This window comes from Propithecus coquereli, unplaced genomic scaffold, assembly GCF_000956105.1.
Source record: "Propithecus coquereli isolate 6110/MARCELLA unplaced genomic scaffold, Pcoq_1.0 Scaffold162, whole genome shotgun sequence".
NCBI lineage: Eukaryota > Metazoa > Chordata > Mammalia > Primates > Indriidae > Propithecus > Propithecus coquereli.
The window spans coordinates 1,302,281-1,317,396 of NW_012140747.1; the positions used below are offsets into that span (position 1 = coordinate 1,302,281).

General features: G+C 43.8%; 1 protein-coding gene across 1 annotated transcript in view; it reads right to left on the bottom strand.

Moving 5' to 3' along the window:
• Positions 1–13,953, bottom strand: part of KDR (kinase insert domain receptor) — a 43,661-nt gene extending 29,708 nt beyond the window's left edge. The window contains exons 1-9 of the mRNA XM_012641119.1: positions 13,588–13,953; positions 9,718–9,811; positions 7,518–7,714; positions 4,526–4,656; positions 4,123–4,291; positions 3,303–3,442; positions 2,481–2,658; positions 492–606; positions 239–402 (exon numbers count right to left, since the gene is read on the bottom strand). Of these exons, the coding sequence (XP_012496573.1) occupies positions 239–402; positions 492–606; positions 2,481–2,658; positions 3,303–3,442; positions 4,123–4,291; positions 4,526–4,656; positions 7,518–7,714; positions 9,718–9,811; positions 13,588–13,654 (1,255 nt within the window). The 5' untranslated portion in view covers positions 13,655–13,953. The remainder of the gene's footprint in view (positions 1–238; positions 403–491; positions 607–2,480; positions 2,659–3,302; positions 3,443–4,122; positions 4,292–4,525; positions 4,657–7,517; positions 7,715–9,717; positions 9,812–13,587) is intronic.
• Between the last annotated feature and the right edge of the window lie 1,163 nt (positions 13,954–15,116).

Here is a 15,116-nt window from a genome sequence, read left to right on the forward strand (position 1 = left end):
ACTTAGGCTTGACAACTGTCCCTCGCATTTGAACACCATACAGCTCATTTACTTGGCCTCTTTAGAGCACACTGTGTCACGTCTCATTTCAGCCCCACCACCCTTCATATACACAGGCCCAGCCACGACGCGGGTGAAGCGGCAGGAGAGGAAGGGGGGGCGGCGTGGCTGTTTAGGGAGACAGAACCGTACCCTTCATCATAAATCTTGGCCAGAGAAGAAAACCAAGTGAACTCACCATTCACAACCAGAGATACCACGTGGCTCTGCTTCTCCTTTGAAATGGGATTGGTGAGGATGACAGTGTAATTTCCTGTGTCTTTTTCACTCACTTCCATGATCGTCAGTACATGCCCCACTTTAATTGTGTGATTGGACTCAATGGGTCTTCCATTTTTATACCTAGGAAAAAAGAAATTCTCAGGAATTAGAACAATCCGGGGATTCGCTTTCAGGTGAAACAATGCTTCGCGTTTATTCCCAGTAGTTACCATTTTATTTCAGGGGGTGGGTAACCAAGGTACTTCACGGGGACTCTGACACGCTCCCCCACCGTGGCTTCCACCAAAGATTCCATGCCACTGCCAAAAGCAACAAAAGGTTTTTCTGCAACAGAATAAAAATAATTACTCTCATCAATGTCAACTGACTGTAGTCGTTTGGTTTCGTTTTTCATTTCAAGTGAAAAGACAAAGACCTTGGGGGTCTGAGTAGGTATAGTCCCTACCTTCCTATGGGTCACAATCCAGCTTCTCGCACACCCCCAGTCTCTGCATTTGCTTTTCTCTGCCCCCTGGTGTGCTCCCACAAGCCTACTGATTGCTCAAGTCTCAATTCTAGCATTGGCTCCTCTGCACAGCTTTCTCTAAGTCCCACAGGGACCCCTGGGTGCGCCTTCTCCTCTGCTCCTACAACACCCTCCACACACTCCATGTGTTGATGCCACCAGTCCTCAGACTTCTTCTCTTTATCTACACCTTCCTCAAGTCTCAGATTTAAAGTATCATTGACACACCTCCTAAATTTATATCTCCTGCCCTGACTTCTCTGGGTTCCAGGCTTATGGATTAAATATCTCCACTTAGATGCTTAATGGGCATCTCCAAATGAACATACCCAACACTGTTTCCCCAAATCTCACTCCCATCTCAAACTTCCCTGTCTCCGTAAGCAGCAGTCCCATTTACTCAGCTGCTCATGCTACAGCGCAACGGGCATCTCCCACTCCTTCCCCTAACACCCCATAGCCATTGAACCAATCAGCAGATCCTGTTGACTCTTCCTTCAAAACACATCCAGAATCAGATCCCTTCTTCCTACCTCCACCTCTACTGTCCTTGGCCAAGCCACCCGCCATCTCTTACCTGGGTTATTGCAATGAGCCTCCTAACTGGCCTCCCTACTTCTGCCCTTACGTCCCTAAAGTATTTTGTATAACAGAGTAATCCTATGAAAACATAAGCCAGAGTGCGTCTCTCTCTGCTCAAAACCCTTTGATGCATTCCTGTATTATAAAATCCAAAATCCTCACCAAGGCTTGCAAGTAGGATGCCATATAAATTATCATCTAAACAGACATTTATGTGAGTGAGAGTAAATTAAAAATTAAAGTGATTTACTCAAAGCCCCACAGAAAGTCATTGAATCCCCAATTCAATTACAGTTGACCCTTGAACAAGACAGGTTTGAACCGAGCGGGTCCACTTATAAGCAGATTTTCTTTCGCCTCTGTCACCCCTGAGACAGCAAGACCAACTCCTCCTCTTACAACCCCTCCTTAGCTACTCGATGTGAAGATGACAAGGATGAAGACCTGTATGTTGATTCACTTCTACTTAATGAATAGCAAATAGATATTCGCTTCCTTCTGATTTTCTTAGTAACATTTTTTTCCCTCTGGCTTACTTTATTGTAAGAATACAATATATAATACATAGAAGATACAAAATGCACATCAATCGGCTGATTGTTATGGGTAAGGCTTCTGGCTATTAGTAGTTAAGTTTCAGGGGAGTCAAGAGTTATATGTGGATTTTTGACTTTGCGGGGGTTCAGTTCAGTGCCCTTAACCTCTGTGTTGTTCAAGGGTCAACAGGACATTGCAAAATGTTTCCCCAATTTACAAAGCTCTTGCTTATTCAGGTAGGTCTCTCAGCCTTGCGATAAAATGAAATTTTAAAATATATCTTAGATAAAAGCACTCTACTTATTATAGTAATAATTATAATAGCAGCAACAGTAACAAGCAGTATTTAGTGAGCACTTACTATGTTAGCTTATCTCATCCTTAAAGCTGAGATGTGAACCCAAGTCTCTGACCACATAGCTATGCTCTTGACCTCTAGGTCATGTGGCCTCCCCAGCAAGAACTCGAAAGTATCTTATGAATGAACAAAGTAAGAATCACTAAGTGATCTAAATTTATTTAAATTATCTCACTTGTCAAGGCACAGAATAATTTCCAAGGAGACTTAGCTTACCATGGACTCTCACAAATGTGCTGTTGCTCTTGGTCATCAGCCCGCTGGAGGCTGCACAGGTGTACCACCCTTGGTTACTACGCGTGACACTATCTATAGTCAAGGTGCTCAAAAATTTCTTCATCTCACTCCCAGACGGGGTTTTTAGTTCCCGGTTTGTAGGTTTCTTATGTTGATCCTAAAAAGAAGAGTTTACTGAACTTCCAAAGCCCAGCATGACATTACCCGATATCTTCTAGCTACCCCCCAGATTAAGACTTGGCCTTTGGCGAACATTATTTAATGCTCTAATAGGGACTCCAGAACTTTTAACATCATGCAGACAACAAATATATTCGGTGCCAGGAGAAATAAATGGAAGCAGCTGAATGAGGATTTTAAAAACCTCACAAGGTGAGAATGAGACACATACAAACTGCAGAGACCCAAGCAAATATGACCACTGTTCAAGGAAAAGTGTATCTCTTAAAGAGAAACTCCCTTAAAGGGAAAATAGATCAAGCATTTTGGAGAACAGAAAAATAACATAACATGGAAAGATGTAATCACCTGGAGAAAACTAATATTCACAGCCTGATTGTAGCAGAGTGGGCGGAGTTCCTGGCATTTCATCTTTCTGTGAGTGCTGTGTGTTCTGCAATTCTCTTAAAATATATGTGTGTACGCACGTGTGTGTGTGTGTGTGTGTGTGTGTGTCTGTGTGTGTGTGTTTTCAGGCGCTTATATTTTATCTGGCCATAAAGTCCCCTATCTCTCAAGCAAACTTCTTTGGGGCTTATTATCATAGTATTTGGAAGTCTGGCTTTGAATTGTTACTGTTACCTTCAAAGAATGGTGTTCCCAGTTGAATTCAACCCTCACGTTTAGTTCAGTTCTTGCTGTACAATTTAAGACAAGCTTCTCTCCGACAGATAGCTCAACTTCATGAGCGGGGCTTACAAGCACATCATAAATCCTATACCCTGGAGCAAGTCAATTGAAAAAACAGAAAGTGAGAGGGAAAACAAACCTATAACTTGTCACTAATTATTTTAAAAGTGAGGCAATTTAAAAATGTGCCACATCCTTTTTTCCTGAGAGCTTCACCAATACTTGGTAGCTCCTAGGAAGATGGGCTACAGAAATTTACAAAGCACTTCCTTCAGGGATTTCAAAGATGTTGAAGCCCATTGGATAGAAAAATAGTAAAATTTCAGTGGTTTGTAGCCCTAGGCCAATGGGGCCAGCTTTAGCAAATTGCTGAACTTTCCATAAAATAAGTGTCATTTAAAAAATTGACACTGAGCCATGCCTCGAACATTGAATTTTTCATAAAATTGGTTCCGACAATACAATTCTTTTTAAACCTTGGTCTAGGCAAGAAAGGAGACAAATCCAATTGCTCATGGGTTTATGTGTTAGAGAAGAGCAGTTGTAATGAATTGCCCAACACCATATCCTGAATTAACGTATTTTCAATATCCCTGTCCTTTACTCTATACTTTAATCTCCAGGACCTTTATATAGGGAGTCACTCTTTTTTTTTTTTTATTTCAGCATATTATGGGGTTACAGATGTTTAGGTTACGTATGTTGCCCTTGCCCCTGGGAGTCACTCTTAATTGTCTGATATTAATAATACGGAAAGGAGCTTTCCTCTTACCTACAACTGCAACTACGTATGTAATAGACTGGTAACTTTCATCATTAATTTTGGCTTCGCAGAAGACCATGCCAGCATAGCTGATCATGTAGCTGGGAATAGTAAAGCCTTTCTTGCTGTCCCAGGAAATTCTGTTACCATCAGGAACAAACCTCTTTTCTGGATACCTCTGGTTAATAAAAAGAAATATCAAATATTTAATCCAGTACCAAAAATGAAAGCCATGTACAATGATCACTAATAAATTTATCTTATTCCTAAGAATGCATTCATGGCTATCTGACTCTTCCTAAAGGATCTTTTAAAGCTCATTGTGGATATCATATTTTAAACAAACTACCCATGTTAATATTAGTTTAACATTATAAAAACTTGAGAGATGGTTGAAGAAGATGTAACTTACCGCACAAAGTGACACGTTGAGGTTTGAAATGGACCCAAGACATGGAATCACCACAGTTCTGTTTTTGTTCTCGGTAATGTACACAACTCCGTGTTGGTCACTAACAGATGCAATAAATGGAGATCTGTAATCTAAAAGAAAATTTTGTTCCGTTAGTGAGTTAATGGTATTTACTAGAAAAGTTGGTCATCTTTCAGGTTCCTAAACTCCAACCAGAGAAGTGAATGATTGGAAATGACACCTCACACAAGCAAAAGTATCCACAGGTTAGTCTGCTGGTAGACATCTGGCTCCAAGGATATGCTACAGGAGAAGTGTGTGTGTGTGTGTGTGTGTGTGTGTGTGTGTGTGTGTGTGTGTGTATGAAAAATTTGAAAAAAAAACTACCCATTGAAATAGCCTCCTCTTACAAGGTTCATCAAAAAGTAGAATATATTCTATAGAGTCCACATTTTAACAGACTTATCATTGTATTTTTTCAAAATTTACTTTAAAATTTAAAGTTAAATCGATACACTTTATTGACAAGTTTGACTGATGTTAAAAAAATTCATGTTCTCTCTCTTTAGGTAAATAATGTAAATGCCATGAAAACAAATTAATGGATCTCAAAGGATCTTTAAGTTAACAGGAAATAACTAACAATTTTCAAATTCAGTTATATTTAAGAGAGCGTTTTATGTGGGCATATTAAGATTGTGAAGACTAGCGATGTGATTCTTTATAAAATAATATTTAATAGTTATTGCATTTAATTTAAAAATTCAGCAGTCATTAATGTCTTTGATGACAAAACTTTGAAAAGCCACCATGCCAAAGATGGAGAAGAAAACTAAACCATGACTCATGCAGTGTTAATACCCTGCTGGGAACCTACTCCATTCCCCAGAGATAGAGAGGATACGGAGGGGACTCATGCTTGACATCTCAGAGAGAGAACATTTCACATCGCTGCGCCCAACACATCTGATCAAGCATTTTCAGAGCACTTCATGATGGTCGTCACTCAAAGTGAAGAAAGAGTTAATTAAAACAAAGGGCACAAAGGCAGCTAACTCCCTGCAACAGCAGAAGTTTGATTTCCTTCCCAGCTGGAAAGCACAGAAAATCAGCCAATCTAGCCCACCACATGCCACAGCCATTATGTTAGGAGGCCAGAGCCCACTTCCTGGCTCCATCCATTGCTGGGGGGATCGGGGTCAAAAGACTAGGGAAGTAAGGTGGAGACCAGAGGGGACATTAAAGGCCTGCCCATAGGGAACACTTCAGTGTTTTCTTTCCCATTGTTAAACTTCATGACCAAAATCTCGGACAGCCCAACTCCTACAATACCAGGCTTACATAAAAAAGCAGAATTTACTGGTATACTCAAAGATGGGTAGTGTTCAAAAATAAACTGCACTAGAGATTCTTAATATTGCCTACCTTTCATCCACATGTTATGAAAAATTACATAACTTGCTTACGGAGCAAGACTTTGGAAGCTAAATTAACCCTTTGACGTAAGACTGAAGCCATTCAGTAAATCAATTCTATTTCAGTATCCCCCCAAAAAAGGAAATAAACAAAAGAAACCCAAACAACCACCCATCCTCTCAAAATAAAATGTTTACTGTAACTCATGAAATGAATTTTCACATGTCTCCAAGTTTCCTGACTTAGGGAGAAGGAAATAACGAGATATTATGGAAGAGGTTCATCTTGCAGTATTTCCAGACAGGCTGAAAGCAGGAAATCCTTGCAATCTTCTGAGAGAGTCTCATCTCCCAAGACTGCCAGATCAAAAGGAGCCAGAAATTCTCCAAGATCTGAGCCTTGTCTCTTTCGAAACCCGCAGAGGGGAGGAGGAGGGCACAGAAATCTGTCTTTGACTATGCTTACTCTGGGCAAAAATAATTCTCAAACGTTGTGCAATTCAGGAGTGACATAGGTTATTTAGACGTAGTCCCTCCCCACTCGTCCACTGCACTGACCAATCTGCAGTGAAACGTAAGTGGCGATATGCAAGTGTGTTTCCCAAAGCTGATGAAATTCCTGTTCTGTCAAAGTTGCTTCTGGAAAAAAAGTCCAAGTCATCTTTATCTGCCTCAAATTCTCTGGGATTTAAGAGACATATAAATGGGTAAATAAAATGTCCTTAAAAGTTAATCTTCACTGAAAAAAAATCTTCAGTATATTCAAACAAAGTATGATGCAACACTTACATTCCCCCGAATTATATTATAGATACCTCATTAAACTAAGCTCATTAGGTTTCCGCAGGAAAAATGAACAGTATGAGATTTTTAAAACACAAAAGAAAGCATAACTCATATTATAAATACTGAATACGTGTAACATTGCATATGGATCTTAAGTCAGTCTCTGTGGTGTGAGTCCCAACGTGCAAATCCTAGAATGATTGGCATATTGTCCATAATTTCAGGCCAAACAAGCAAAGGAAAGAAATATTGTCCCCAAAATCCCTTGGAAGCACTTTCTTTGCACACAAGTATAGGAATTGTTTTTTATAAAGTATAAGTAAGAAAAAGAAAGTTCCTATGTATAAAAAAAACTCCGGAGCCCCCGGCAAGAATGCTTCCCTATGCATTCTTGGGGAAATCTCCTCTCTGCTATAGATAACTTATCTCTCCGCAAGACACCTCTCCGTAATTCATCCCCAAAGCATCCTTGATTTCAAGAGTTTCAGGTTTTCTTCTTAAACATCAGAAAGATTTTAATAAGTCTCCACTGCCAATGGTGAACACAGATTTACCTTGGAAACAAAGAGCAGAACCAAATTCATTGGGCAAAAGAGAAGTAACAGGGCCCAAGTTCCAGAGCCCATCGATGAGTCTTATTTCTCAGAGGAAGCCTCAGCAGAGAATTTTGTACATTCCAGTTGGCAAACAGCCCTCAGACAGCCTTTTGTTGTACGCAATTCTTCTCTGCACCTATTGTGTTTTATAATTAGCAAATAGACGTGGGAAATGAATTCTATCCCACCGCTTACCTTGAACATGGACATAAATGACTGAAGCCAAGTCAGTTTCCCGGTAAAAGCACTTGTAGGCTCCAGTATCATTTCCGATCACTTTTGGGATTGTGAGTGTCTTACAGAAGAGGCTGTCACTGCACTCTGTTATCTCCACCCTGTCCCCAGTGCCACTCTGATTGTTGGGCCAAAGCCAGTCCAACTCCCGGTGTCCTCTGAAAAATTAATTCCAGAGAAGTATTAATGTGAGGTGCCCTGCTATCAGGCTGTCTTTAAGAAAACAGAAGATTTGGTTCTCAAACTTTACAGAAACTCCTCAACAGACAGATTCGAAGCCTTCTGCCAACAACGACAGGTTGGACTGACATGTGACACAAAGCCACGGGCTCAGCTTCAGAAGTCACTTATAGAGATGCCTGATTTTTCCAATACACAATGCATCCTTTCATTCACCAAATATTTATTAAGCATCTACTATGAGCCAAGCATTGTTAAGGACTGGGGATAGAGCAGTAAAGGAATCAGACAAAAATGGATACCCTTATGGAAACTCAGTCTAACTGGAGGAGACAACTAATTAAAAAATAAGTAAAATTTAGGGTTTAAAACATGGTGTTTAGTCCTGTGGAGAAAAATATAGAAGATGCAAAGAAAAGCGTGAAGAGTTCTGGAGGGAGGGGCTTGATGAAGCTGGCCGCATGAACATCGGGGGAAGCAGTATTCCAGGAAGAGAACACAGTAAAGGGAAAGGCCCTGGATGGGTGCACATTGGAATATTAGCAGAAGAACAGCAAGGAAGCCAGGGTAGCCAGGGTAGCCAGGCCAGGGTAGCCGAGTCAGAGTGAGCAAGGGAGAGAGTAAGAGGCGAGGTTAGGAAGGAAGGAAGTGGAACTCAGAGGCTTGTAGGACTTTTAAGGACCGCGTTAAAACATAGATTACTTGTACTACAGCATTTCTCTACCCCAAAAAGAGAAAGCCCCAAGGAAGTCAACACCAAGAAGAACGTAACATTGTTGGCCCTTCATTCAGAGAACTTGGAATCTCCATGAAGTTGCGGCTACATCAGTGAAGTTGCTTTTAACATACTCCATAGCTTTTTCAGAACACAAGACAAGTTTATGCAGAGTTTTAAAAGGGAGTGTGGAATATTTGGAGATTTTAAATAACCTTTGTTTTCAAGGGCAGGTTAAAAGAATACCTATTGGGAAACGTGTCTGGAACTAGTAAAGATACAGAAATAGCACCTGCTACTATGTTTTTTCCCCAAGGGTTGGATATTGGTGACCTACCCCTGATAAGGGGGCTGGGGTATCCCCTACACTGTGTAATCTAAAACAGACCTGCGTCACTCTGCTAAAAACCTGGCACTCATCAAGTGTGGAGCAGTGGCAATGAGCTGTCCAAGGTTCTTTTGGATCCTCGGCACTCTTCTTGGAGGGCAACATCACCCCCACTTGTCATGGTCTCTGCCAAAAACACACTAGTCCCAAGAAGCCTTCAGGTCTTTCAGGCATGATTACTACATTAAACCCCAAGGTCTTCTATCATTCCTTCCTGGGTAGGGGCTGGAAGGCAAAATTTAAAGTCCTCTTCTTCTTGCCAAAGAGGTCCACTTCCCCAGTTATGAAAAATCAATAGCATGACTTCTTGCTAGCAAGTGGGAGGAGAAACACTCCAGAACACCAAGCCAGAGCATGAGGTGCATTACCTATGCAATACATACACTCAGTAATATTATTGGCTAAATATTAAATTAGTATACTAGTATAGTCATAATTTTTTTATTATAAAATAAAATTCTTGGAAAGGGCTAAAAAGGTGTCCAAGAGTCATACTGAATATAATAAATATGGCCCAAAACTTCTCCAACTCTATTCCTTAAGAGTATGCTCTCCACTTCATTCAATATTATTATTCATTCAATATTTATTGATTGTCTACTATATGCTAGGTGCTAAACCGGTTATTGGTGTGTTGGGTGCGTGCTTGTATGTGTGTTGGCAGAGAGTAGTAGGAAAAAGTACCAGCAAAATAAAACAGAATTTTTGAGGGAAGATCTTTCTTATTTTTTCATTACTACATTAGTTCTTAGAAACCTCACCACTTATAAACAATTACTACAACTCTATTGTAACTCTGCTGTAATGGAAATTATTTTTCCCTGAATAAACAATGAGTTATTTAACACAGGAAATCTGAATCTAGAATGAACCCTTACCTGCAATGAATTTGAAGAGTTGTATTAGCCGTAACTGTGAGTACGTCTTTTTGTATGCTGAGCTTGGGCGGAGCAAGAGAAACACTAGGCAAACCTAAAAACGAATTAAATAAATGAATGTAGTTGCCACTGAGTTAGACCCAGTAGGAAACACCTTCCATAAACAACGCACCCTCTATACTTTAAAAGGCCTCTTCAGCAATTCATTGTATAAAACTGGGAATTTACTTTTCACCATTCTCAGTAAAAGTTCACAAGCTGTGTCATAACAGGAAGAATGGGCAGATGGTCATAAACCAGCACAACAGTTCTGCAATTCAGGGACCTAGGGTGGAGTTCCTGTTTTCCTGCATTGCCAACTTCAAGGTCTTACAAAAGGATATGGGACATTGAAATCAAATGAACCTTCATCTGATGATCTCACTCCCTTGGGAAAGGACCCACTGACATTTCTTATAAAACATAGGATGTACACATTTGGCTAAATTGCTGATTAATGAATACTACTTAGCGAGATTTCTATATGGTTCATCAATGTAGCCTGGAGGGGGTAAGAGCGTCTATGACCTTGTCTCATTTTCCTTTATCAATTTTCTAGTGTGCTTCCCTCCTCTGGTAACTGAACTGTAAAGGCTGAAACAAGGGTTCAGAAAGACTGTACATTAAAACTTGGGCAGAGGAATGAAGGAAGAGAAAACATTTTCCAATTTCATACATATATTCATATGAATATACTTGTCTCCAGAAAGCAGTAGGAAAAAAAGTATAATCTAATTAATTACAACTGGGGAATCTCAACTTACTAATCAAAGCTCTGAGCTCATCCCGACACCAAGCTTGGAATACAAGAAACCTGCTTTTACCTAAAGGCTTCGGAGCCAGAAAAATACCCTGGCATAGATTCCTTGCCATGGGTCACTCCACAGCAAGATAACTGAGTTCTCTGTCAGCTGAATGTGAAGAGCTACCAGGTGTTGAAAAAGCAACAGAGAAAGAAAATCTGTCCACTATGCTATGGTCTTAACACACATCAAGATGTTCAAAACACCAGCTTAAAAAGCAATTGATGCTGGGCAAGCACCCAAGCTTTCTAACTCACATCGACTAAGAACAAATGACTCTCTAGGCCGAAACTGGCATTGACCTTGTTGGACAAATAAGGGAGTATGAACAAATATGAGCAAGTATGAGACAATGTGAATAAAGTATAAGCAAATATCCAGTGCAAATATCCAATGCATTAAATCTGTGGACCCCTATGCGAACAACTGCAGGCAAAAGGAACAATTGATTGCACATGTTCTCACACACCTCCCCAGATGTGCAAAATAGGCTGCTGACATAATTGTAGATTTGTTGATCAACAACACAGTTTTTTTAAATTAAAAAAACCTAGACACTAATTTACATCAATAAATCTCAGAAACGAATTGACATTGGTACACTGGTCCTGACTTACTGTTTGTGCAGTGGTTCTTAAAACTTCAGGCTGTGTCAGAATATCCCTGGGCCTACAAATCTGCTTTTTAACAAGCATTTCAAGTGACCCTATCGTACATGGTCTCTGGGCCACTCTTGGATAGCTACTGGTCTGGGTAGTCATGGTCAGTTAGTTAGCACAGTACTTTGTAACATGAAGGAAGTAACTGCCCTCAAAGTAAGCAAACAAAAACCCCAAATTTTTAAAAGCAAAAGAAAAGCTTTCCCATAATGGAGTCCCACTTTGTTTAAGACAAGGAAAACGAAAACAATTCATCTGGATGAATACAGATTTCAAACCTGACTGGGAAACACGAGGTCGAGAAACATGTTGAAAACATGACAAACAACTCACGCAACAACCCACACGAGAAAGAATCCATTCTATGGGCACATTCACAGGAGAGAAAGAAAAATGGTAGTAGAATGACTCAGCTCTCAGTAGGCTATGGCGACCCCACCGCCAAAATAAGAGACTCTTGAAGATCCCTGAAACTTACTGCCATAGATCTCACACTCTAGAAAGACTTTCCTATGTAAAAATTTTTTTTTAGAAAAAGTATGTTCTTCATTCATAGGAAGCCAAGACACCCCCATACAATTCTAGAGACACATCTACAACAAAAATCTATTCAACAAGGCTATCAATGATAATAACTTCAAATTCATATCTGTAGACCAACACTTATTTTTTTTTTTGCTCCATTAAGCTTCATTCATTTTCATTGGCAAGCTTGAGCTCTACTCTTCAAAAATTTCTAAAGAAATAACTGTAAGAGGTACATATGCTACTATTCAATAAAAAGCCTTTCTATGTTCAAATCCCATGACCAATATTAATTAATCTGGGCACTGTTACCCTTCCAGCTCGAAGACGGGAAGGAAAAACAACAGTGCCTCTGTCTCTAGAATTGGATGGCACCAATTACAGCCCAATCCAATTAAGCAAGTAACACACTCGACGAGGGCAAGCTCACCATTATACTCAGGGCAACCCGATTATGGTTACTACTGCTGCACTAAGAAACACCCTGGGCTTAAAAGCAACTCACTTCTTTGTGGAATACAGAACAACCACATGTTCCAGACCGTCATTCTCTTCCCATAAAGGGGGAGAGAGAGTCCTTGTCAGGGACAAATGAGTGTCCACGGTGGGGCTGGCCCTGATGAAACAAGTCATTATTAAGAAAATTCAATCACCGTAGACAGATGATCTTGGTACTGCATGTGAATGTGCCTGTCTTTTAAGACATGTGCTTCTTTTCTTTCCATGCAAGGATTTTTTTTCCCCTGAACTATTTGACTTTTTTTTTTTCTTTCTCTGACCCGCTCCCCTTTCTCGCCCTCCAAAGGGGGGAAATCTGGGAATCAGCCAAGTATGGCTGCAGAAAAATGGTATCATCTGGAAAAGAAGACGGAGAAAGAAGAGAAGAGAAGAGAAGAGAAGAGAAGAGAAGAGAAGAGAAGAGAAGAGAAGAGAAGAGAAAAGAGCTATTGCATCAGGAGCGTGTGTGTTCCTAACTGAAGGGTTTAGGTGGCAGACAGTGTGGCGAGTGGCGTTAAAACTAGGTACCAAGCCCCGCAGGGTAGATTTTCAGAACTTGAACTTCCGATTATCCGATTATCCGCTTACTCCAAGGACCAAAGGTCTTTGAAAGATGCTGAAAGTTTTCCGTAGGAAAGTTGCCTGTTACTTGGAGACACTTGGGGAGGTTGTCACAGCTCCCGGGACAAGCCACAGTTTTCCCCTCTTCTGTCTAAGAGGAGAGCGCTGTCCTGCACCGAGGAAGGAAAAAAAGTTTCCCTCCCCTCCGGACCTCACTTCGCGCACGTGCATTCGAGCCCGGGGGGAACAGCAGGCCGGTCCCCGCTCGGCTCCTGCAGAGGCAGAGCGGAGCGCACGGTGGGACCCGGGTGACCGGCTCCTGCAGAGGCAGAGCGGAGCGCACGGTGGGACCCGGGTGACCGGCTTGAGCTCCCTGCGAGGCTTCGTTCCCCGCGCCAGGGCTAGGATGCTCGCGCAGCCAGACTACGCTTCACCGCCTGTCCTCGCCTGCGGGGGCACCTCCTGCCTGCCAGCCCCGGGCGCTTTCCCACCCCCGCCTCCCGAGAGCCTGAGGGTGTGTCGGCTCCGCGGGACACGCTCCAGCCGAGCTCCCTGGCGGAGACCAGCGTCACGGAACTGGGCTGGAGCACCGGAGAACACCGGCTGGCTGGGTAACCCTGGGCCAGTCTCTGAGCCTCAGTTTCCCCAGTGGGAAATGCAAGAACACAGAGTGTCAAGTCCCTTCCAATTCTACAGCTCTGTGATTCCCAGTCAGATCGCGCCTCCAGCTCCTCTCCGCCCGCACCCGAGCTCTCCGCCTTCCTCCTGGGGAGTGGGCTCCTTACCCACGGAGGCGGCCCGGGTCTCCACGCAGAGCCACAGAGCGATGGCCAGCAGCGCCTTGCTCTCCATCCTGCACCTCGAGCCGGGCGCAGCGCCCAGAACTCGGGAGCCGCTTCTTTCTCCCCACGCCCGCCCAGCGAAGGAGGCGCGGGGGCGGCACGGGCGGCGCAGCGCAGGACCCCGGAGCGCGCAGGGCGAAGGTGCCCCAGCTCCGGCCGCGGCCGCGGGGGCTTCTGCGTGTGCCTGCGGGAGAGGCTATCCGGCTGCGGGACTGGCTCTGCGCTCTCTGCAGCGCGCGAGGGATGCCCGGCGCGGGCGGAGGACACGCAGCGGCCACCCACCGCCCGCTTGCCCGGGGTCCCGGGACTGCGCCGGGCGCCAGCCGCGCCGCAGCTCTAGAGCGCGGGGGCGGGGCCTCGCGGGGTGGGGCGGGGCGGGGGCGGGGCCCTCCTGGGCCGCCCGCCCCGCCCCTCACCCGGGTACCGGGCCTGGATCTCGTGCTCCCCACGCCTACCGCATCCCTCCCGTTTCCCAGGGAGCCCGTGACCGGGCCGCGCCCGAGTCGCCGTGGGGAGAACATCCTGCAGCAACAACTCCGTTTCTGGTGGAAACAAAATGCAGCTGGTAACCGGCCCTAAGCCACTCCAAGATTCACTTGGCCGGTGGCCTCGGAGATTTGGGAGCATCACCAGGAGCAGGAGCGCCGCGAGGGACACCGCGCCCTCACCAGGAGCGTCAAAGCGCAGGAGCCCTCTTAGCCGTCGCGCGACTCTGAACTGGCCAAGGAGCAGCAGCAGGTTGGAACGACGAGGGAGAAGTGGACACAAAGCCAAGACGTATGCAGCAGGCTTCCAACCCGCAGTGACTCCAGCCAGTAGTTTTGTTTTTTGTACTAAAGTGTTTGTTTTAGAGTGTTTCGTTTGGGCAGCACAATTGTAGTTTAAAAATCTGAATCTGATTGCCATTAATCAGAAAGTACACTTGCTGGTTCACCACGATTCCTGCTATTTCCTCTTCTACCTGGCAGCTTTAAATATTTTGAAGTTGCCTGCCTAACCTCAGAAGGGTTTGGGCCCCCTACCTGGCTCTGGCCAAAAACCCACAGCAGGGACCCAGGGAACTGGAGGTCCCCGAGGCTCCAGCGTACCTGCCGCATGAAGGCCACTCTCCCTCGCATGAGACTCTCCGGACAAGGAATCCCTAGCATAGTTTTGGCCAGGCCCCTTTTCAGAGCACAACTCCCAGCCGGGTACCCTTAGGCCAGGGGAAGGAGTTTTCACTGGGAGAGCAATGAAGCGAAAGCACGCAGGACGCTCTGTGACCAAACCTCACAACCGTCTCTGCGCATGTGGACTTCTGATTGGAGGGGAACTCAGATTCCTTCCTGACCACATTTGTTCCTTCGTGTTTTTGCTCCATTTCTCCCCACACCCGGGGAGTGACATAAAATGTTCCCAAACCTCATTAAATAGGGATCTTCCAGATCCCTCTCTTACTTCCCAGGTGCACTCAGGGGTTTTTTGATGACAGC